This window comes from Triticum urartu, chromosome 6A, assembly GCF_056163025.1.
Source record: "Triticum urartu cultivar PI428250 chromosome 6A, HENAU_Tu73, whole genome shotgun sequence".
Taxonomy (NCBI): Eukaryota; Viridiplantae; Streptophyta; class Magnoliopsida; order Poales; family Poaceae; genus Triticum; species Triticum urartu.
In genome coordinates, this window is record NC_141878.1 from 479,340,881 (window position 1) to 479,366,996 (window position 26,116).

The 26,116-nt window shown below is 42.0% G+C and overlaps 1 protein-coding gene and 2 pseudogenes across 1 annotated transcript; all 3 read right to left on the bottom strand.

Moving 5' to 3' along the window:
- Window positions 1–2,083: 2,083 nt before the first annotated feature.
- Window positions 2,084–7,794, bottom strand: LOC147965783 (uncharacterized; annotated as a pseudogene).
- A 493-nt stretch (window positions 7,795–8,287) lies between these two features.
- Window positions 8,288–9,828, bottom strand: LOC147965784 (replication protein A 70 kDa DNA-binding subunit A-like; annotated as a pseudogene).
- Window positions 9,829–11,102: 1,274 nt separating this feature from the next.
- On the bottom strand, window positions 11,103–12,131 carry LOC147965785 (uncharacterized). Its single transcript, XM_087530604.1, has one exon. The coding sequence runs from the start codon at window positions 12,129–12,131 to the stop codon at window positions 11,103–11,105; it is 1,029 nt and encodes a 342-aa protein (XP_087386730.1).
- Between the last annotated feature and the right edge of the window lie 13,985 nt (window positions 12,132–26,116).

A 26,116-nucleotide genomic window follows, 5' to 3' on the forward strand; every position in this document is an offset into this window, starting at 1 on the left:
GTTTCCCGGATCATCAGCAAGGTAAGTAACACTTTGATCATACCTTTCCTACTACCCAGTTTTATTGCATTAGATCAATCCTCACACATTGCATGATTAGGATCTAATTAAATTGTGGGATGGGAAGTAGTTGAGGTAGTACCTATTACCTGTTTATTATCAAACCTTTGGGAGTTACTTCTACGTTTGCTTATTGTGCCATGCTATGCTAGTAGACGTGGACTGGGTGAGTGATATCCATGACAGATGTGAGTTTGTTAATTAATGGTTTATCTAAGGTGGCAACTTAAACACACATCTGGGTGGATTGAGGCACCTGGGTATTCCAGGACTTGCATGTTTTCTTTTGGACCGACACCCAGGCTCAAAGGGATCATGAGACTATTCATACTAGAAACTTCCGTGTGCAGCCACAAGCTATTATGGGCTCTAGCATAGTTGACTAAGTCGTGCTAACTCTTACAGTGGTAGACTACCAGATGTAGGGGATGTAGGTGGTACGGTCTACCCGATCGTAAGGTGATAGCGCTTCTGAAAGACTATGTCTCGGTCATCCGTCTTCTCAAACACCATGTAGTGCGAGAAACCAAACGGAGGCGATCGAGTCTTGTGGGGAAAAGTGCGCAAACCTCTGCAGAGTGTAATAAACTAATCATGGTTAGCCATGTCCCCGGTTATGGACAATCTTGAGTATCTAGTACTTGGATTATCATGTGATTCCTTTGAAGTAGGGAAAATTTGGCTTTACGCAAAACTGTAACCATAGAGCTTTCCACCAGCCAAATATGCATATAGTATAGCTGTTTCATTCCATTACTCTCTATGTGTTACCTTGCCAGCATATTCCATGTGCTGACCCGTTTCAGGCTGCAACGTTAATGTTGCAGACTTTTTAGACGATGATTAAGGAGTTTTTAGGTCGTGGTTCTATACTCAGTGATGCCGATGGAGTTGATGGACTCACTTATCTTCCAAGCCTTCCGCTGTTATCGTTATTAGATGGCCTTAAGCCATATTTATTGTAATAAGTTCTCTCTTGAGACACTCGATGTAATAAGTGTGTGATTGCTACTCTGTTATAAATCCTCCGAGTACTGTGTGGTGTCAGCATTACTGATCCAGGGATGACACCGGAGCACAGAGATCAGACTGTTTGAGGTCTGGTCGCTACATCTCCCATGTCAAGTATGTCATGGTTAGTGATTTGCACCTTAAGAGTGTTCGTGGCTTGCTGAAGAATGTAACGTTTGCTTATGTTGAAATGGGTTGGCGACATCTGCAAGTTGTAAATCAGGCATGCATCACGCAAATGGACAAAGATGTCGTTGCACATATGCTTTAATCGACTATATAAAGAGGAAGTAAATTACCCAATTGTCTTGAGGCACGTACCTGTGGAAGGCCCCTGACCATGAGTTCTTCGTCCAATGGAGAATTCGGATCCTTTCCCGCCATATCCTTACAATGGATGCGTGGTTTACGAACTTGGAAGATAGAGGCGGCTCGGGGGTGGTAGATCGAACCTGAAATGGATGCAGCTGATAGAAACCCTAGAATCTGTGAGTTGGAGCCAGTGTGCTTGCTGTATATGGACTGTTGTGGGCTTGCCAAGGGTTTTCAGTGCGGCCTGATATGGACACCAGGCCCAAGGCTTTATTCATTTTTTTAGCGCGTGTATTTTAGAATATGAGCCCACTCTCACAGCCGTGCGATCGCATTTTCACAGGTAGATAGAAACGAGCTATTTTGCACTGCATTAGCGAATTTCACTTTGCTGTCAACAGAAACAGGAATTGTATACGCAATAGGAATCCTGAAGTATATTGATGGCCTTGGCTATGCCAGTTATAGAGATATAAATGGCACTAAAAATTAAATAAAAAGTCACACAGACATAAACGGTGCAAGCAACAAAGTCTTAACAGGGCCATCATTAGATCTTACACACAGTCTTGGCAAGTCTTACACAGACAGAGAAATATAATTATACATTACGGTTAATCTATGCGGTTAAACAAAAGGATCGAAATAGACTACAATTCTAAAAGGTATGGTTTAGGATCCATTCTTATAGAATAGAACTCTAGAAACCTCTCTTGATGCTTTTTAGTTGCTTTTCTGATTTGAGCACCCTGCGCTTGAGCCTTTCTTCTATCTTCTCAATGTTGTTAAGAGGTTCGTTCATAAGCTGATCCATGGGTTCATTCCCAGATGATCTGTTGAGCACTGTCACATTGCATATATGATCAGATAATCCATGCATGTATCTTGTAAGAATGAAGCAGCCCATAGCATTTTTCTTGTTCTTATACCTAGCCATCGTTAATTTGTTCTTAATGGATCTGTTCTTCGCCTTTGTTTTCTGCTTGTTATACTTCGCCACTACTAGCTCATGCTTTAGAGACTGATTTTCCTCATCCAGTTTCTTCATGTTGCTGTAACTGAAGTCTCTTAGTTCAGTCTTAACCATGCATTTTATGTATCCAATTGCTTCCATGGCAGCTGTGTCCTCTGACATTGCATGATCGATACACTGTACCCCGGGAATAGCCATAAAACTGCCATGATCTTCAACATATGATGTGGGCGTATGGAAAAAACAGTGACACATACTCTACCGCCATCACATGCTTTGCTTCGATATTCAGCTGCTGGAAGTTCTAAAGTCTCTAAAAGAACATCCAGCATCATCCTGTAAGGGATTTTGATCATCGGTGGTATGGCCTGTGATTTTAAATGGATGTCATTAGGCGCGAGGGCATGAATCATATTTCGGCAGGTAAAAGCTTTTAGAAGGGAAAGTGTACTTTGAATAACCCAAGCAGAACTAAACCATATTAGTTTTCGCTATGGTAACAGCTGGAACGAAGATAACTAATTTATCCTGGACAACTTTATGCACAAGATGTTGATAAAGGTAAGTTTGTATATGATCACTTGTATAAGCATAAGCTATGCATTGACGGTGTAGACCACAACATTCACTACCTGGTAGGTTCTAATTATCACAAGTATGAACTAATGACTATCACAAGTGTGAATTGAATCCTGAATGCAATGTATAAACAGGAGTATTGCGCCTGTATGAAACAAAAAGACACACATACAACACTGAAACAATGCAGGAAGCTCTCTAGTACTGTGCCTATATGAAACAAAAAGACTTTGGTGTGTGCTTGTATGGAAGTATTTGGTGTATTCTTTTTAGATGACCACGCCAGCATTGGTTTTCGTGGTTCAAAATTTGCCTCGCTGAGTGGTGTCATTACAGGCATATCTTTTTGCCTGCTTAAAACTTCATGACTTTAAGAAATAGTTTTCATAATAAGCCCACGAAGCTTAAAATATGAATCTTGCTGAGAGGAAATAGGCATAGAAAAAGTATCCACAACAGATAACTAAAGTATCAGTTGTTTTCTACTATATAACCACCAACCTCACAACGCGGCTGTGAATTCTCATACTGAGTGTAGGCCTCTTCCATGCCTGGCATCTCCTCCTGCATCAAAAATTCGGAACAGCTTCAGTGCATATCAAGGAAAATCATTCTGGTCAAAGGAATGTTTTTTTAGTTTTTTGAAAGAAAGCCACCTCAAGCAGCTGGCCTTTAGATTGGTTATTGTTGGAGTATTCTTCATCCGAAGAAAACCTGGCATGTATCTCCTCTGCATCCAGTGGCATCTCCTGTGAAATCAGGTAGATAGATTAAGCGCCGACCACAGCTCCAAGCTTAATCAGAAAGAGGGCACATAGATCTGCGGCTACATCACTGAATCGTAAGGGTAGTTACATGTGGTCCTGCTGAGGAGTTCTCCAGGCATCCAGATGCTGAAACACATGGAGAAACAACGGTTAGCAATATTGACTGCGCTCGCGCCGGTGTGGTCATTGTTTGGGAGCGAGGCACTGAACATGCGGGAGAGAACACTCTGCCGATCTAGGGTTTCATTTGGCTGCCTTCATAGCAATATATGATATGTCTATGGGCCTTTTGGCTGGGCTATTGTCTCTAGGCCCATACACCACAACTTTCAAGGGCCTCCATAGTAGTAGTTGGAAAGGAAAATGCGAATAGAAAGGTACACAGAGGGCCACTGTAATTGTTGATCACATGTAATAGAAAAGAGAAACAGGTAATATAGGTCTTAAAGTGGCATTATAGTTTGAAAATAAAAATACACTGGTGGCATAGTAAGGTTGCTTGCTAATAAGACATTTGTAATAGGTAGTTGAAGTTTTCAATCTTCTCCCCTATTTGATGTATAGTAGTTTGCTCAGAGAGCAGAATACATCAACTTTTGTAGGCTTCATCACAGCAATATTCCTGTGGGAAATGAAGAAATAAGTTAACTATTATATCATAGGACCTTGTCAGTATGTGTACATAAATTGACTCACACATATAGTAGTATACCTTAGTTTTCCAGCATAGTTGGAGATTGAACCGTTATCTTTGCCTGTCGCATGTACAACGGCATATAATGATGTCCTGTATGCATATAGTCTGATTCGCATCCACGTGGCGTTATGTAGATGGTAATATAATCTGGGATATCAATCACACTGTCAACCTAGCCGAAACAGTCATATCTATGTGTATTTATGAAGCCCTATGCAGGCAAACCATTCTCTTCAACCAAGACAAACGGGCTCAACAGCTGGCTTGCTATTTCGTGTCGGAGGATTCCAGCCGGAAGTTCACTTATACTCACACGAATAAATCGGGTAAGTGAAATTTGTTGGCCACCATAAGAAGAACACCAAGGGATAGCCTTGAAGATGTGGCCGCTTAGCTCAATGTGTCCCCTTGCCAGAACAGTTGATCTGAATGCTGCAAATGTAGCATACTGAACATCCCCTTGATAGTATACAAGGAAAGTATCAAAGCTAATTGGCTTCACCATGACGTATCTTGACGCTGGTATATACCGAATGACCGCAGAAAGTATTTCCTTTGTGTCTATGGGTTCAACACCATCTTCTCATTCGAGGATTATAGAATGTGATAGCTCCTGGAATCTATCGGGGTCGACCTCCGTGTCTTGAAGAAAACAGTGTGGGGAAGCAGCATCGACGGTGATGTCCCGAGCATTTGGCAGAGGTGGTAATGGCTCAATGGGCCTCATTATCTTGCTGAAAGGGTTGTTCAGCACACTAATAAGCACAGTGAACATGTCCATGTGGATCCCTATTGTTGTGTTTGCTGGATCCCTAAACCTACGTCTGATCTTGATATTCATCCGCAATGGCACATTTTCTGGCACGTCTGTCCAACAGATGCACCGAAACACGAGAAGATCATTGTAGGTGATTGTGTCAGGGTAAAGCTCAGAGACGACACAATATGGATGCAGCATATAATCCACTGTCTTGAATGTCCAAAGATGCAGCGGGAGGTTTGTTATTTTAACTAAAACCTGGGATCCGGCATGGTTATCATTGAAATCATAGGCTAGTGTGCCACAAAATGTTGAGTTTTCATCTGCACAGAGGGTGGTAAAGTATATATTACCCAGGTTAAGCCTCTGTTCGAACTGAAGGAACTTGACTGCTTGTCTGTTCTGCTGCTTGTTTGGGATGCTAATTAAGAACTCCTAGTCAGGAGTATCAATAGTAACAATTTCATCGCATTCAAGCTGAAAAGCTTTAGCCAATGCATTATCAAAATGCCTTCGTGCAGTTCTACTATCAGGAGAGAATACGATTTGGAAATAGTAGTGTGTCCAGATCTCTGGGCATTTTGTTTCACCATAAGAAAGAAAAGATCTTGTAATATTTCTTCTGGAATAGATAGACGAGGATGAAATACCTAGCAAGATTGTAAAATAGTTTAGGCTATCCGCCAGCTTAGGCGCTGAGAAAGGAGGACTGGATCTAAGAATACATGGGCAGCAGCTCAGCTTAGAGGAACAAGGAAAGAATGGAATCTACCTTGAACTGAAACGGCAGTATAGGATGCAGCTTCATCGGTTGAAGAAGACGCCATAAGCCCAGGGCACCAAGATGTAGCGAGGGAAGAAACCCTAGAAATGGATGTGCGGAGAGTGTGACGGCGGGATTGGTGGGGTGGAGTAAGAGAGCGTGCAGGTTATGGGGGACATCACATAGTCCAGTCCTCAGCCACACAACCTGTCTGGATATGAGGCACGGCCAAGAACGGGCCTATTGGGCCGAAGTAAAAACAGGAATGGGCGAGAGCCTTAAAGGCTATGAAAAAAGGAGGAGATGACCAGAGTCTAAAACAGAGGGGAGACAAAATCATCTATGAAAAGAAGAAATCATCTGCAGACTATGGGACAGCATATCACGCATAAAAAGGCAAACGATAATCGAACAGCACACACATAATAGGCTAGAGTTCACTTGATTATATAGAGGAGTTTTTTGTTTTGCCGTGCTTTGGCACTGCTACTTGAGCAACCAAAGACTTTTTAGCACATAGACATATAAATAGAGGAGTTTTAGAAATGCTTCGTAAGAAGCATACAACCACACCAAGGTCTATGCAAGAAGCATACACGGCAACGGACTCTGCTTGTAGCTGGTCAAAGAGCATTGTGATGGAGCGTTGTCGAGAGCGAAACTAGATGCATAAACCGCCATCTTTCTCCTTCGATCTTGCTGAGGAGAAGCTAATGTACATAGGATAGATAACCTACAGCAGAATGCAAAGTTTCAGAAACCAGTTCCAAGTATGAGAATGGCAAAACAAGTCCAAGAATAGTAGTATATAGGGAAATTGTGGTGTACCTATAGATATCTTAAGGTTGCATAGGCAGGGCAAAGGAGTCACTGCTGCTTTGTTTTCTTCCCTCCTCCAGCTCCTTTTCCAGCAACGGGGTTCCTTTATTTCAAGGTATGTTAGTCAAAAATAAATAAGCGGAACACTATACACAGGTTTGGAAACCAGCTATATTAGTGGAATGTAAGAAGCAGTACTTACTTCTTGTTTCTCTGAAGTGGACTCTTATCATCTTTTGCATTAGCAGCATCAGAAGGATCTTCAGCCTTTTCATCATCGTTCTCCTGGAGCACCCAACATATACATAAGCTTGATAATAGAGAGACATAGCATATTGATATTGGATGGTTATTAGGCTATACAATAGTAAGATTTTGCCTTGAAACCTATGTATCAGCGCATGAGCATGCTGCTCATTTACTAAATGTATATGTGTGCATTTATAGTATTATGCATTAGTTAGCACATGTGTGTTAACAGGTATTTCAGGCGGAGCAGAGAAATATGTATCGCGGCTATTTCGTCACACTTCTTTGGAGGATCCTGTGCCAGAGGGAGCGTCTTGTCATTGCTGATAAATAAAGCACGCCTGGTCCTGCTGGGTGGGCATGGTGATTTGCTAGAAAAGAAAATCCGATCATAAGAGCAAGCAAGTATTAGAAAATACTGCAGTAGTCCTTTCTAAAGAGGCATACCCTGGAGATGCAGATGAAAGGAGACCAACACTGAGCTTTGAAGTTGGTGTCTGCATCTGAGTGTAAAAGAAAGGAAATGAGAAGAACTGAATTAGTTTTCGGGCATCTTGATTGAATAAATCGACCGAGAGATGGTAGACTAAGAAAACAACACACCATGCCTGTAGGTGATGGAAAATTTATAGCAGGGCTCCCTGAGGAGCTGCCAGACTGGGCTTGGTTGATGCTTGGGGTATTGGGTGTAAACATCTCAGATGGTACTGGACTGTTAGTGAGGGAAGTAGATGATGATGCTCCAGATGATCCAGGGACACAGTCAAAGGCAGATGAGCTTAACTCAGGCTTGTAGGTTTCCATAATTTTCACAACTTGAAATGATAACTATGTGCTTATGGTTGCAAAGCTTCTCTTTGCAATGGACACAATAAGTTTATACTTCATCCCAATAATCTGGGTAACCTCTGGTGGAGCAATATTATCAACCATCAGTACACGGGCTATCTCTTGTATGGTTGGAAGTCCTGGGTTTCTAAACTTCCGTAAATTGAGGAGTGGTTTTCCAACAGCTGCTTTTCCAACTTTATCAAACATGGTGAACTCAGCCTCACCTACGTCATCACTCGCAAATAGCGAAATACAATACCTGCACATGGCACAAATAGAATGAGGATTGTACTAAAGGACTAATAAAACATAGAAGAGGCATGTCTAAATAAATCAGGCAGGAAGCCTGAGGAAACAAACAACACAAAACAAAAGAAACATGAGACAAAGTTCTAGGAAGGCACATACGTTTCATGTGCTGCTATGGATGAGAAGTTAGGATTGGCGCATCGCTAGTTCGATGCGACTATTGTAGAGGTCCTGTTGCAGGAGGAGCAACAGAAGAACCACCAGCACTGATCAGGATTGAGCCTCTCGACAGTAATGGTACATATGAACCATTTTTCCTGTCGAAGTAACTTAACTTGCAGTTGAGCACATGACCAGGAAAAGTGGGAACACCATATAGAGGAAAAGACAGCAAGGATACCTTGTTCTTGTAAGGGTTCAGGCGGAGGAGCTCTGACACCGACTTTTCAACTGGATCAGCATAGATACGGGTAGTAAATGCACCCTCGGTCAAAGCAGCATTGTTATCAATGGGTTTGAAATTATTCCCCAACCTATTTTAATACGCAACAGGGGAGATAGTTAGCAGCGTGACAAAGAAAACAACACTGTCTTCAAATTCATGGTTAAAGCAAGATAAGCCAATTAGAAGGCATATAGAAATCACCTATTGCGGAAGTCATTTATCACTGGGAGATCCTTGTCAATGTACCAACGACAAGGAGAACTACCACTAAGTCCTTGAACACCTGCATAGTTATTGAACAATATAGAGGGGTAAGAGGCTGCATTGAACATAGGATGAAAAGGTTGTACAATAAAGAATGCATAAATGTATAAGATGCAATAGGTTGACCACCTTGATTTATTTTAGGTAGTGTTCCTATGAAAATTGCAATCACAGCTTCCTTTTTCGTCTCTTGCCCGCACTGCTTCTTCTTCAAATTCAATCGCTCGATCACCCCAGAGGACCAGCCTTAGCTCCTTGCCCCTATAGGTTTCATATGACGAACAAATCAGTAAAAAAACGAACGAGCAGGTGGCCTAGAATGGTGCATGTATAATAATAAGCAAATGACACTTACTGTAAGTCAGTTAGGATTATTGTCCTTGTGTTTGATGGCTCTGGCTGATGCATTGATTGGATAGTGACCACATCAGAAATAGCAGTTATTCTTCCAATGACATCTTCAAAACCATATAATTTGCAAGAGCATCAGACTCCAGATATTTGACAAGTGGTTTTTAATGTACTTAGGCATGCGGTGACACAACTTACCAAGGAAACGAGGCGGTGGCCCACATGGCCTGGGGATGTCCTGAAATGGGATCAAATTGTAGGTGCAGAAAGGGTAATCTGCTTCCAAACCCGGGCATAAAACAACATTGCTAAACCTGGTGAACTGAATCATGAAGCGACTCTCAACAGGTCTATAAGTTGTCTTTGCTTCAACGCAGTTGAAGCTGCTCATCATGTAGACCTTTCCTTCCTGCAGCTCATTCTTCAGTTCTTCTGCTCGCTGAGGAGGTATCTGCACATACATATGGTTGCCCTGCCAACAAAAACAACAATCAGAAAGGTATCCTAGGCCAGATATGGACAGTTGGCGTTGAGCTACCTATGTAAAGACAAACCTGGCTATTAAGAACAACTAAGTCCATGTGCTGGATAGGCCCATTGTCAGTTCCCCCACGATAAAACCACAGGCGCGAGACAAGGACAGAGACAACCCACTTCCTGCTGTGGTTGTGTATCTCAGAGAGCATCTAATGCGCCATCTGGAAACACAAAGACACTTTTGCTTAGGAAGGTAAAAATACACAAAGAAGCAACATATTAGGTTCTCCAATATGATAGCATACCTAATCGAAGTCAAGTGAACAGACATACTAAGCGAACTACCAAAATACCTTTAACACGTAAATAGATGCACAGAAAAGAAGAGTATTCGCTATCTTAGGTAATGAGCAGCAACAGATAAAACAACATTTACAGCCTCAAATCTTATTGAAAAGGGAGCAGACAATCAAAATACTTCACCAAATTAGGAAGCATACAATAATAGAGACTAAGAGGCAGCAAGTAGTAGTGAGACCAAAAGCAGTTCGTAAAATAAAGCGCGACGTAAGTACTATTCCAAAGACTCAAATATCTCAGAGAAAACTATGTTTCTAGTTTGAGATCCAAGTGTGCTATCTTTGTTCTCGATAAGTATTTTCAAGTTTTTCCTGGAAGTCACACGTGAAACCGCCACATAAAGCTGGCCATGAGTGAAAACAGGGCTTTTCAGGTATAATCCAACAGCTGAGAGAGTCTGTCCCTGGCTCTTACTGATAGTCATGGCATAACAAACCCTGACTGGAAACTGGTGACGATGTAAAGTAAATGGCCATTTAGGATCCTTGGTAGTGAGGCAAATCCTTGGAATGTACACAACATCCCCAATATTAGAACCAGTCATGATAATATCCTCAATGACTTTCTCACCAAGTTTAGAGACAACAAGACGAGTACCATTACAATGACCAGTTGCGTGACTCAAATTTCTAAGGAGCATAATCGGCACGCCTTTTTTCAATAGCAACTTGTGCTGTAGGAAATTGTTAATTTTAATTGTATTGAGGTACTCAATAGGATAAAACACATCCATATTACGCATTGAGTCAGCAGCATTTCCTATAGAATCATAGCTTAAGTACTCTCTTTCAGCAGAAGGCATTAAGGCTAGCACATGGTCATTAACTTCTTGAGCTAGATCATTTGTTGTTGTTAAGATAGCCGTTTGGCACAAGTACTTTCGATTAGAACAATTTTTAGCGAAGTTTGTATATACAACATTAACAATAGCGCCTATTCTATTTTCCTCATAATGGATCAACATACCATCAGGAATTGTTACCCAACTTGGCTCACACTCCCCTTGTCTAGTAACACAAGGCGATGTACCATCACCAATACTCAAGATCCAACCAGCAAAAGAAGCTATCTCAGCTTGTAAAACAGGATCTGTTGTTTGCACAACCAAACGCATGTTCACGTTAAGATGTAGAACTTATATAGAATGCCATAGAGGTGAATCTGTTATAGCAGCATTTATAACCTGTGAGCGAGTCCCACCCTCAATGACTGGTAAAATCTGTCTCAAATTGCCACCCAGAACCATAACCTTACCATCAAAAGGAATGTCAGCTATAGAAGGATCGTCGGCAGACAGAATATCACGTAAGCTACGATCCAAAGCCTCAAAACATCTACGATGCATCATTAAAGCCTCATCCCATATTATTAGGGAGGCTGATTCGATCATCTCTGCTAATTTGCTAGATCTTTTTATATCACATGTTCCATTGTCATCTAGACTGATTGGTATTTTAAACCTAGAATGAGCAGTCCTACCTCCAGGTAAAAGAAGTGCTGCAACCCCGGAAGATGCAACTGTGAGAATAATCCTTTCTTTACATCTAAGATAAGCAATTATGGAACTCCAAAGAAAAGTTTTCCCAGTTCCACCATATCCAGAAACAAAGAAAAAGCTAGGTTTTCCAGACACAACTCGGTCGATAATATTCTTATAAGCTAGGAGTTGATCTAGATTTAATTGGTTGTACATGGTTTCTGCCTTTAGTAGTTCACTTTTAGGTTCAGCAGATAGTTCATCCGTTATCATGTCATTGTCATCAGAGTTATCATCATATGTAGTCTTTAATGGCAGCCTGTGGTCTAGAATATTAGAACCATTTTTACTAAATAGAACTGGCAACTTATCAAGAAAGATGTCTCTCAGCTCATCAGGAGGTACAACATGATTATCATCACGAAAAGAGCACTTGATATTGTACTTAATATCCTCAGCTAAGTGTGACCAATATTTTTCAAAGAAAGCATTTTCATCGTTAACACCACAATGAACAAGGATTGTAACAAAAAGCCTACGCAGCTGATCTCCCATACCCCAGGTCAAAGCCTCATCAAACGCACTATACCATTCAAGATCATCTCCAAGTAAGCCCCTAGCAACACATGCCTCCTTAAAGGTTTCATACACAATCCTATTATAAGTTCTAACATCCATATAAGACATGGCACCTTTGACAACCATCAAGAGCATTCTAAGATAGAAAAGTTCTCCAGTTGTAGGGTGAACAGAATAAAATCTACCAATCATATAACTCGAGGTCTTAGGAATCCATTGTTTTTTGCTTGCTAGCCAAGTCCATTTGGTTGGGAAGTCACAATAAGTAAGAGACCTAGCATTTGCATGGCATCTATTAGCTACAAACCACTCGGTTAACATTGTTCTCTGTAGCCACTCATCGTCAGCAACTGACTTCAGTTTTGCTTTAACATTGAAACGCACCATGTGTTTATTTAATAAATGAAAAGGCAATCTTTCAACTGAAGGCATCTTACTGTGTATATCAAAGCCATATATCCTCCAGCAACCATCTTTATCACATATGTAACGACATTGTCTATATTCCATGATCTCATCAATCTCAATACCATGCTTGTTTTTGATGCTTTCAAACATTTTTTTTGAAAAATCAGGACCCTTTGTAACATACTTATAAAGATACTTGATGACATGGGTTTTATTGCACCACTCAACGTTAATATGCGCTTGCTATTTTTTTTAGCATGAGCAGATTATAAGGAACAACATGCCTATTATCAAGCCTGACCTTTGTTTAATTATAAAACGACTGTTGTCTGGGCGACTATACACAGGGAATCCACTATCATCTAGAGAGGTCTCGAGCTGAAATGACTTAGAAATTTTTTTTGAACACAATCCATCTTTCATGCAAGGACATTTAACATAATCTTCCCCGCAAGGGCCGTGCATCATGTGTACAGAAACAAGAACGTATCCAAGAGGATCCGCAACAGGATCAGGGATGGAAGCCGATATAAAAGAGTCAATTAAAGTAGGAAGCCCTCTTTTCTGGAACTCCACAGTGTGCAGTACTGTGAACAAACGGATAAAAACAATCACAAGTTGAGGTGGAAAAGAACAGAAAAAAAGAGATGAGAGGAATCACAAAGCACGTTTTACCCGCTACGACAGGACCAAAGGCCTCCCCACTTTTAATATCATGAATATAGTCATTGAGCTTCATGTGATAAACCCTGACCGGAAGATCCGCCCTCTCTGAAGGCATCTGGCCAGGCTCAGAACACAGGCTTCTGTTATCTCAGGACACTTGGGATTACAGGTAAAGGTGGTGAAAAGGTCTGGTGGGCCAAAGACAGGTGAAATAGCTAATGCATCCTGGAAGTTCTCAATCATATAACGCCGGCCACGGGTAAAAGAGGACAGAAGTATGATTTTTTTTGCCAACAGAACTTGCATCTGTCTGCCCTTTTCCAGCAGCATCAGTGACTCATTGCAAGTTCTCTACTCTAAGATCATTATTAGCCTTCATGATGAAATGCAGCCTCCACTCGTCTATGCAAGCGTGTGCATCTACAATGGCCTGTGAGGAAAGCAAACCACAAAAAAGGTGTGGATTATGCTGCTCTGGTCTATAGTGGAGAAAATAGGAATAACAGTCCTGCATAGTGAGCCTGGTTCTTTTGCTAGTATCTAAAGGGTCTGAACCAGTATATTTAAGCCCGAGCTGAAACCCACATTCTGCATAGGGGAAGATAAGAGGATACTGCAAAGGCATATATGAAGTTTGCAAAGAAGATATTTGCTGCAGATTGTCATCTCTACCGTGTATTATTATGTCACGACAAGAAGCCTCCACCGTGAACTCACCAAACATTAAAGATGCTAGCTCATCAGTTGTAGGAAGGCTAAACTGTGGGCCATCAGATTCACCAGGGGAAACTAAACGAATGGCTATCTCGGCATGCTTATTGGCTGCTAGTATTTCTCTAGCCGATCTAAACGTTTTGACATAAGAATTGTGTGTATCAAGCATATGCATCAAGCCTTCAACAATAGATTCATCTAAACCACCATCACTCTTTTCACCGTTTTCTAAAGCCTGAATCCTATTTTGCACCTCATTTTAGGTATCATATATATAGAGTTCGGCATACTTAGGGGTATTTCCTTCCTTAGGCATAAGAGATCCCATTCGATGACAAACCTGTCTGTTTATTTTGTATATATTTGGACCATTACCATCATTTATAGAACGGTCAACAGTAGTTCCCATGGAAGTAAATGCAAAGAGGCAGTTGTACTGACGAATTTTTTTATAAACTCTCTGCTACGCGAGGGACCATTGTATCTCAGCAACTCAGAGAGAAACAAGGGTGGCTTTTGAAAAGGTGTAATATACACCTTACCACCCTTGCAACATTTGTTGTAAACCACCCGCCTTAGTGTAATAGCGGACTCCGATCTCACCCTCTCCTCGAACCAGAAGACTACACCATAGTTGGCACATTTGTAGTCTGGGCCACCGTAGAAAGATCTCTTTCGGTACCCAGCCGCAAATTTATTTTGACTCAGTAACAATGGTAAATCAGCAATGCATCATGCAATAGTTTCTAGGCATATCGGCACTCAGCATACCTTTCAGCATCTCAGACTCCTCAGTCGTGAATCCAACCCAGCCAGCACTTAAGGGTGATCCAATGGCAGGCCCCTTCCCCCTAAGTCTATCAACAACCACCCTGCATCTCTTTCTATTATGGTACATAATTTCTGGACTAAGAATGGGGAAGAAACCATCATCTAAAAAACAAAGGGCCTGTCACAGGTACGAAGAGGAATGGAGAGAGTGCAGGAGGCACACCTATAAAGGAAAAAGACTTATTTTAAAAGGGCACCATGTACATTTTCTTTTAGGTAGGCCTGAGGATATGTAGGGCAACAGTGAGTCACAGAAAGACAGCCTTCGTCGAACAACACGGCGCGGAGGTGGTTGACTGGTGCTTGAACTGGCCTTACGACGAACAGAACAGCGCTAAGGCATGACTCACAGGAACGACATGAAGAACAGAACAACCACAACATACTGCAACAGGAACATAACACAAAGAAAGGCAATCTAATCAGGCGCATTAAATAGCAAAAAGGCATACACCTAGACCCAGGAACAGAATTCAAAAGACAAGGCTCTATAAAGGGCATGGAACTATATTTTTAAAATGAAAGGGAGAGGCATACCAAAAGTAAACTGTTAGCTTTTTTAAAAATACACAGGCAGAAGGAAAAGGCAATCAAACAAATCCGAGTAGGGAAAAAACAAGAGAGAGAGAGAGAGAGCAAGTCCATGAAACACCTTCCCAAGAGCCCATGGGATACTATAAGCCCAAACGAACAAGATTCTCTAAAGTTCGCGGCCCAAGAAATACCTTCCCAAAAGCCCATGAAGAACCAGAAGCCCAAAAGGAACAGGGTCCTCTAAAGCCAATGCTAGTTTTTTCTCTATAAGAGAAGGGGGCGGTCCAAAGACCAAAGACCCAGCACAGGAAGAATCAATAAACAAGTAACATATTTATTATTTGGGCATGTGGGAAGAGCATTGAATTCGAAGAAGAAGACTATTCTTTTCAGTCTTGCAAAACACAAAAAGAAAACACTGTAAGAGCCATATAGAAAGCCCAAGGACTTTATTGCATTAGAGGAATGAACCAATTCAGTACAAAGCAGGCACGCAAGCCCAAATAGGAAGCCCAGAAAAGATAGCTAAAGAGATTGAAGAGAGGAAAGCATCTGAGAGCACAGCAGACCCCAGTCAAACTGGACCAGAACAGGGCCAACATCTGGATTTATCTCCGTCTCCGCAGACGTACGGCGCAAGCGCAATAGCTCTCTCTCCAAGTGACCAACACGCCGAATGGCAGAGACTGCAACCGTTATGGAAGAACGAAGGGAGGTCCTATAGGCCATCATACAGTCATAATTATAGTCTCGAACCACAAACCCATACAGACGCTGCAAAAAACTTATAGCCTGGAGGGCAGCCTGTTCATAAGCATGGATAAAACCACACCAGGCCGAGCTCCAAAAAATTCTCGTCGTGGAACCAGAGCAGAACTATCCCCTGGAAGCTCCAGTTCTACCCCAGCAAGAACGGACCCATCCTCCATGACCTCACACAGATACAAAAGCGCCGGCAAAGAACACCGAGCCACCACGGCTTCCAAAATGGGTATAACAGTTGAAATAAGAGTACACATCCTGCTCACACGCAACGAAATTATAAAAAAATTGAAAAATAACACGACCCTCGGAGCAGATCCGGAATAGCGAGATTATCAGTACATCAACAACCATGATAACATGCACAAACAAGTAAATACATCTGAACCCACAGGTAGCTCACATGCAATGGAAAAGGAGAGCAAACCTTGAGGAGCAGCAGCAGGTCACAGATTCAGAAACATATCAGCTTTTCCAACCTACAAAATAAATGCAGACAAAACCATTAGAACACAGCAAGTCACAGAGCACATATATATTCCATCAAAGGTACTAAACAAGTGTAGAGCCACACAATGGCACCAGAACAATTCTTCTTTTAACCAAAGGAAACAACATCACTTAGCATGACAAAACACCATCCACTACATGACTTAGCAATCAAACTGTAGATATGCAGGAAGCGAAGGACCATCAATCAACTTCAACTACCGTGTTATTTCAAGCAAAGTAAAAACACAAGAAGTATAAACCTTCAGGGCCACTGCAGAGGCAGCAGCCAAGCAAAATGGACTAAGCATGACATCTTCTCGGACCTAGTCTTTCGGGCTATCACTAAGCAATGCATCTCTCGACAATCCAGAAATAGAGACAAACAGGCAAAAGAGAAGCACATTACCAGAATGATGAAGCACAACCGGAAGAGCAGCCAACAAGCGAACGTGGACGAACAGCTGACCAACTTGAAAACAACCTAAAACACAAACCATACTCATATTAGCCGCCGACGAACAGCATGAAGTATGCACATGCACAGATGATGGAACGCAAAAATGGCAAAGCAGAGCACACGGTAGTAGGCAACCATCCTATCGAGCAGCACCCAACCATTTCAACAAACACCTCAAAGTCATATGTCCACACAGAGGCAGAAGAGACAAGCACTAACCTGGACAGCAAGAACGTAATGGCGCACACTCCCACGCAAGAGCCAACAGGAAAATCGGCAGCAAACTGCGCACCAATGGAGCAAAGACAAGCAAAGTAGGTCAGTAAGCAGGAGAAGGAATGACAGAAATGAACAGGGAAAGGATAAGAAGACGAACCTCAACCAACACCACCCATGGAGGAACGCACAGCCATTGCGAGAACCGCAACGTAAGCTAGCCGAACTGGATGAAGGCAGGCGAATAGGAGAGGACGCAGCAGCCTGGAAGCATGGACAAAAGCGAGCGAACGAAGCGGCATGGAGGAAATGAGGGATAGAAGGAGGAAAGGTGAAAACCCGAGAGAAAAGCCCCCCGGCCACCGCAATGGCAGGGGCAATTCTCACAGAGGAGTATGGGAACCCACCACACATCCATCGACACGCAGCCTGCCTGCCGGGCCCAGGGGTTCCAGTGCCCACTATCATAGGCTGCAACGACCCCATAGAGGGCACCCGCCAGAATGCGCACCGCCGACGCACACGCAGGTCACGCGTACCCATGCTGCACCGCACGCACGTCCATTGGCCCTTCCCACATGGAGGGAACAGTAACAGGCCACCAGGGAGGCCACGTGCAAGTATATGTAACGAGCAATGGACCAGTGGCCCCGACCAGTGGCCCCGTCCCACCGCCTATCCCATAGTCAGCAGCACGCGGCAGAGCACATGAACGCCCGAGCGAATCCAGCCGAACCACCAACCCGAGCAGAGCCACCACCCATCCCGCCCAGCCGCGCACAGATCGACGACGAGTCAATGCAAACGCATGCAAGCACTCAAGCCCAGTGACGCGCGGGACCAGCCAACGTGGGACCCAAGCAGCAGTGACCAACGACGGCGCAGAAACGGTGATTGACGACATGGGGATAAAAAAAGCGGCAGTACAGCCCGGAAACGACGCGGCATGGCGCTGCCATTCGACGAGACGAGCGAGACGAGACCGCTTGCCCACTCCACTCGCCCACTCTCCATGCACCGGGCCGGCCGAATCATGAGGTCAGTAGGCGAAACGGGCAACGCGCACACGGGTAAAAGACACCAGGAAGCTGATGCGCTGGGCCATGCGTCAACGAGGGCCACTTGCAGCCGTAGCACCAGCCAGCGAGAGGGTAACAGAAAAATACATAGCGCAGTGACGCGGGTTTCTCGCGCGCACGCGGCGTGGCACGAGCGGCTACCTCGCGCCCACGCACCGGAGGAAGCAACACCCGGCCATTTCGATCCAAGTGGATACAGCGCTGACCCACACGTCATCCCTCGCCACGATCCACCGCTTGGTAAAAATGACAGGGTTGAATTCTAGCGATGATAGGACGGGCAAGATGTGAAAAAACACCTGGTCAACCCTCATAGAACAGCCAGCGAAGGATCTGATCGAGGGAGCATTCTGGGAGCGATTGGCTAGCCTCTGTATTGTTTTAAATTATTAATAGTTGGTTAATTATCATGATGTTGTTTGTCATTATGTTTATGTCTGTTGTGAGCTTGCAAGTACATTCAATGTACTGACCTGGCGTGTCATGCCAGATTTCAGGAAAGCCTTGTTGGAAAGGAGCGCTGTCTGAGTCTAGATCGTGTACGCATCGGTGTCCCTGTACTATGGAGTTCCGCTACGACGTCGTTCCGCTTCCGCGTAGTTGTTATGATCGAGGCCCTTATGTTCACTAAATAATGTACATATTGTTCAGCCGCACCGTGTGTGCCGCTTGGCCTCGCTACCTGTTGTAATATAAACTTTGATCCGCTAGCATCAATAAAGCGGTTGTTTTCTGTACCAAGATGTTGTGTGTTGCCAGAAGACATGGTCTCTGGGCTGGCAATGCATGGTAAACCGGTTGCTCTGAGCCGGGGTGCCACAACGCTTGGTATCAGAGCCACGCTGACTGTAGGCCACGCTAGACTACGACGTGTTAACCGGGCGGTAGATACGAGTTTAAGTTGAGTGCCGGTAGCATTGGTAGCTGGTTGTTGCATTGCATATACTTGTTTTATTTTTATGCTAACCTACTAATGGTTGTGAGTGTAGATGGCTCCGGTGCCGTATCTGTGCCAGTTGCAGCTGATGTCGTTCACGTCGCCGCATCTCCTTCGTAATGTGTGGCGTCGGCTGTACCCCCTTGCTACCTCTTGAGCACCGCGTTGATTTTCCCTTGAAGAGGAAAGGGTGATGCAACAAAGTAGTGTAAGTATTTCCCTCAGTTTTTGAGAACCAAGGTATCAATCCAGTAGGAGATCACGCTCAAGTCCCATGCACCTACACAAACAAATAAGAACCTCGCAACCAACGCGATAAAGGGGTTGTGAAGCCCTTCACGATCACTTACGAGAGTGAGATCTGATAGATATGATAAGATAATATTTTTGGTATTTTTATGATAAATAGAAATAAAGATGCAAAGTAAAATAAATGGCAAAGGAAATAACTAAGTGTTGGAAGATTAATATGATGAAAGATAGACCCGGGGGCCATAGGTTTCACTAGTGGCTTCTCTCAAGAGCATAAGTATTACGGTGGGTAAACGAATTACTGTCGAGCAATTGATAGAATTAAGCATAGTTATGAGAATATCTAGGTATGATCATGTATATAGGCATCACGTCCGAGACAAGTAGACCGAAATGATTCTGCATCTACTACTATTACTCCACACATCAACCGCTATCCAGCATGCATCTAGAGTATTAAGTTCATAAGAACAGAGTGATGCTTTAAGGAAGATGACATGATGTAGAGGGATAAACTCATGCAATGTGATATAAACCCCATCTTTTTATCCTCGATGGCAACAATACAATACGTGTCATTTCCCTTTCAGTCACTGGGATCGAGCACCGCAAGATTGAACCCAAAGCTAAGCACCTCTCCCATTGCAAGAGAGATCAATCTAGTAGGCGAAACCAAACTGATAATTCGAAGAGACTTGCAAAGATAAACCAATCATACATAAAATAATTCAGAGGAGAATCAAATATTATTCATAGATAATCTGGATCATAAACCCACAATTCATCATATCTCCAGAAACACACCACAAAAGAAGATTACATCGAATAGATCTCCAAGAAGATCGAGGAGAACTTTGTATTGAGATCCAAAGAGAGAGAAGAATCCATCTAGCTAATAACTATGGACCCGTAGGTCTGAAGTAAACTACTCACACATCATCGGAGAGGCCATGGAGTTGATGTAGAGGCCCTCCGTGATCAATGCCCCCTCCGGCGGAGCTCCGGAAAAGGCCCCAAGATGGGATCTCTCGGGTACAGAAGGTTGCGGCGGTGGAATTAGGTTTTCGTGGTGCTCCTGGATGTTTGGGGGTACGTGGATATATATATATAGCAGGAAGAAGTACGTTGGTGGAGCAACAGGGGGGCACGAGGGTGGAGGGCGCGCCCCCTGCCTCGTGCCTTCCTCCCTTGTTTCTTGACGCCCAGTCCAAGTCTCCTGGATCACGTTTGTTGAGAAAATCACGTTCCCGAAGGTTTCATTCCGTTTGATATTCCTTTTCTTCAAAACCCTAAAATAGGCAAAAAATAGCAATTTGGGCTGGGCCTCCGGTTAGTACGTTAGTCCCAAAAAATGATATAAAAGTGTAAAATAAAGCCCATTGACATCCAAAATAGATAATATAATAGCATGGAGCAATCAAAAATTATAGATATGTTGGAGACGTATCAAGCATCCCCAAGCTTAATTCCTGCTTGTCCTCGAGTAGGTAAATGATAAAAGAAGAATTTTTGGTGTGGAATGCTTTCTAACATATTTCTCAATGTAATTTTTCTTTATTGTGGCATGAATGTTCAGATCCAAAAGATTCAAGATAAAAGTTTAATATTGACATAAAAATAATAATACTTCAAGCATACTAACTAAGCAATTATGTCTTCTCAAAATAACATGGCCAAAGAAAGTTATCCCTACAAAATCATATAGTCTGGCTATGCTCTATCTTCACCACACAAAATATGTAAATCATGCACAACCCCGATGACAATCCAAGCAATTGTTTCATACTTTTGATGTTCTCAAACTTTTTCAATCTTCACGCAATATATGAGCGTGAGCCATGGATATAGCACTATGGTGGAATAGAAGGGTAGTTGTGGAGAAGACAAAAAGGAGAAGCTAGTCTCACATCAACTAGGCGTATCAACGGGCTATGGAGATGCCCATCAATACATATCAATGTGAGTGAGTAGGGATTGCCATGCAACGGATGCACTAGAGCTATAAGTATATGAAAGCTCAACAAAAGAAACTAATTGGGTGTGTCCAACTTGCTTGCTCAGGAAGACCTAGGGCATTTTGAGGAAGCCCATCATTGGAATATACAAGCCAAGTTCTATGATGAAAAATTCCCACTAGTATATGAAAGTGATATCATAGGAGACTCTCTATATGAAGAACATGGTGCTACTTTGAAGCACAAGTGTGGAAAAGGATAGTAACATTGTCCCTTCTCTATTTTTCTCTCATTTTTTCTTTTTTTATTTGGGCCTTCTTTTTTTCTTTTTGGCCTCTTTTTTCGTCTGGAGTCTCATCCCGACTTGTGGGGGAATCATAGTCCCCATCATCCTTTCCTCACTTAGGACAATGCTCTAATAATGATGATCATCACACTTTATTTACTTACAACTCAAGAATTACAACTCAATACTTAGAACAAAATATGACTCTATGTGAATGCCTCCGGCGGTGTACCGGGATGTGCAATGATGCATGAGTGACATGTATGAAGAATTATGAATGGTGGCTTTTCCACGAATACGATGTCAACTACATGATCATGCAAGCAATATGACAATGATGAAGCGTGTCATAATAACGGAACGGTGGAAAGTTGCATGGCAATATATCTCGGAATGGCTATGGAAATGCCGTTATAGGTAGGTATGGTGGCTGTTTTGAGGAAGGTATATGGTGGTTTTATGGTACCGGCGAAAGTTGCGCGATACTAGAGAGGTTAGCAATGGTGGAAGGGTGAGAGTGCGTATAATCCATGGACTCAACATTAGTCATAAAGAACTCACATACTTATTGCAAAAATCTACAAGTTATCAAAGCAAAGTATTACGCGCATGCTCCTAGGGGGGTAGATTGGTAGGAAAAGACCATCGCTCGTCCCTGACCGCCACTCATAAGGAAGACAATCAATAAATAAATCATGCTCCGACTTCATCACATAACGGTTCACCATATGTGCGTGCTACGGGAATCACAAACTTCAACACAAGTATTTATCAAATTCACCAACTACTCAACTAGCATGACTCTAATATCACCATCTCCATATCTCAAAACAATTATCAAGTATCAAACTACTCATAGTATTCACTGCACTTGTATGAATAGGGGTGGAATTCGAGCCGAGTTGAGCCAGCTCGACTCAACTCGCTAAAGCTCATTTCATTAACGAGCTAGCTCGACTCGACTCGTTACTATAACGAGCTCAAATCCAAGATTGGCTTGACTCGTATAACTCGCGAGCTGGCTCGTTTAGCTTGTTAAGCTCATTAAAGATATAAACATTAGACCTTACAAATACGATAAAAAGATTAACTGAGAATTTAGCATGTGCATATGTGGTCATGTACATGTGAGTCTCCTGGGTGGATCGGCCTTGAGCGGCTGGGCCTTGTGCTGGGACGCAAGGTGTTTAGTGACTGTATTTGACTACCCCTAAAAAACATTGATTTTTTACCGAGCTTAACGAGTTACCAGAGTACTCGTGAGATCGGCTCGTTTAACTTGGTACGTAAACGATCTTAAACTAAAGCTCGGCTCGGCTTGTTATTCTTTGAGTTCGAGTCGAATCGAACCGAGTCACGAGCTACTCGTTTAGCTCGCGAGCTTCGAGCTTTTTTTCCAGCCCTATGTATGAAAGTTTTTATATTATAGCAAATTTCCATGTTGTTCTAAAGGACTCTCAAAATAATATAAGTGAAGCATGAGAGAACAATAGTTTATACAAAACAAATCCACCACCGTGCTCTAAAAGATATAAGTGAAGCACTAGAGCAAAAACTATATAGCTCAAAAGATATAAGTGAAGCACATAGAGTATTCTAATAAATTTCAAATCATGTGAGTCTCTCTCAAAAGGTGTGTACAGAAAGGATGATTGTGGTAAACTAAAAAGCAAAGACTCAAATCATACAAGACACTCCAAGCAAAGCACATATCATGTCGTGAATAAAAATATAGCTCCAAGTAAAGTTACCGATAGACGAAGACGAAAGAGGGGATGCCTTCCGGGGCATCCCAAAGCTTAGGCTTTTTGGTGTCCTTGAATTTTACCTTGGGGTGCCATGGGCATCCCCAAGCTTAGGCTCTTTCCACTCTTTGTTCCATAATCCATCAAATCTTTACCCAAAACTTGAAAACTTCAGAACACAAAACTCAAAATAGAAAATCTCGTGAGCTCCGTTAGCAAAAGAAAACAAAACACCACTTCAAGGTACTGTAATTAAATCATTATTTATTTATATTGGTGTTAAACCTATTGTATTCCAACTTCTCTATGGTTTATAAACTCTTTTACTAGCCATAGATTCATCAAAATAAGCAAACAACACAAGAAAAACAGAATCTGTCAAAAACAGAACAGTCTGTAGTAATTTGTAGCTAACACAACTTATGGAACCCCAAAAATTCTAAAATAAATTTCTGGACGTGAGGAATTTATTTATTAATCATCTGAAAAAATAATTAACTAAATAGCACCTTACAAATGAAAATGGCAGCGATTCTCGTGAGCGCTAAAGTTTCTGTTTTTTTACAGCAAGATCAAAAAGACTTTCCCCAAGTGTTCCCAATGGTTCTACTTGGCACAAACACTAATTAAACACAAAAAACACAACCAAAACAGAGGCTGGATAAATTATTTATTGAATAACAGCAAGGAAAAATATTGGGTTGTCTCCCAACAAGTGCTTTTCTTTAAAGCCTTATAGCTAGGCAAAATATTTCAACGATGCTCACATGAAAGACAAGAATTGAAGCACAAAGAGAGCATTCAAAAACACGTGACAAACAAATCTAAGTCTAACATACTTCCTATGCATAGGCATCTTATAGGCAAACAAATTATCAAGGTAAGCAAAAACTAGCATATGCAAGGAAGCGGAAAGAAATAATAGCAATCTCAACATAACGAGAGGTAATTTTGTAACATGAAAATTTCTACCACCATATTTTCCTCTCTCATAATAATTACATGTAGGATCATAAGCAAATTCAAAAAAATAGCTATCACATAAAATATTTTCAACATGATCCACATGCATGCAAAGTTTACACTCTTCCAAAATAGTGGGATTAACATTAACTAAAGTCATGACCTCTCCAAACCCACTTTTATCAAAAAATTCATAAGATTGCACGTTCTCCAAATTTGTGGGATCTAAAGTTGACACTCTTCCAAACCCACTTTCAATATTATTGCAAACATTATAATCAATCTCATATTCATCATGGGGCTTAAATAAATTTTCAAGATCGTAAGAAGAATCACCCCAATCATGATCATTGCAACAAGTAGTAGACATAGAAAAAATAGCATCCCCAAGCTTAGGATTTTGCATATTATAAGCACAATTGACATTAATGGAATTTATATTATCATCATTGCAATCATGCTTTCTATTCAAAGATCCATCGTGAATCACACCATAAAGTATTTCATCACAATTTTCAGATTCATGAATTTCAAGCAAAACTTCATAAAGATAATCTAGTGCACAAAACTCACTAGCAATTGGTTCATCATAATTGGAACTCTTAAAAAGATTAACAAGAGGATGAGGATCCATAGATGTTTAGGTTCTCTGTTTCGTAATAAATAAACAACTACTCCAACCAAACGAGCAAATGAGCCAAGACATCAAAGCAAATGGAAAGACGAGCAGAAGAAAGGAAAATAAAACGGCAAGGGTGAAGTGGGGGAGAGGAAAACGAGAGGCAAATGGCAAATAATGTAATGCGAGGGATAAGAGTTTGTGATGGGTACTTGGTATGCTTTGACTTGGAAATGGCGCCAAAAATGACTCGTTGTTGGGAGTCAAATCTTGACTTGACTTGGCGCGAATCTCCCCGACAACGGTGCCAGAAATCCTTCTTGCTACCTCTTGAGCACTGCGTTGGTTTTCCGTTGAAGAGGAAAGCATGATGAAGCAAAGTAGCGTAAGTATTCCCCTCGATTTTTTAGAACCAAGGTATCAATCCAGTAAGAGATCACGCTCAAGTCCCACACACCTACACAAACAAATAAGAACCTCGCAACCAATGCGATAAAGGGGCTGCCAAGCCCTTCACGGTCACTTACGACAGTGAGATCTAATAGATATGATAAGATAATACTTTTGGTATTTTTATGATAGAGAGAAATAAAGATGCAAAGTAAAATAAGCGGCAAAGGAAATAACTAAGTGTTGGAAGATTAATATGATGAAAGATAGACCCGGGGGCCATAGGTTTCACTAGTGGCTTCTCTCAAGAGCATAAGTATTACGGTGGGTAAATGAATTACTGTCGAGCAATTGATAGAATTGAGCATAGTTATGAGAATATCTAGGTATGATCATGTATATAGGCATCACATCCGAGACAAGTAGACCGAAACGATTCTGCATCTACTACTATTACTCCACACATCGACCGCTATCCAGCATGCATCTAGAGTATTAAGTTCATAAGAATAGAGTAATGCTTTAAGGAAGATGACATGATGTAGAGGGATAAACTCATGCAATATGATATAAACCCCATCTTTTTATCCTCGATGGCAACAATACAATACGTGTCGGTTCCCTTTCTGTCACTGGGATCGAGCATCGCAAGATTGAACCCAAAGCTAAGCACTTCTCTCATTGCAAGAAAGATCAATCTAGTAGGCCAAACCAAACTGATAATTCAAAGAGCCTTGCAAAGATAAACCAATCATACATAAAAGAATTCAGAGGAGAATCAAATATT

Bases quoted from the DNA above. Each gene is read 5' to 3' on its own strand.
- LOC147965785 (XM_087530604.1), bottom strand. From the start codon at position 12,131: ATGTCTTATATGGATGTTAGAACTTATAATAGGATTGTGTATGAAACC.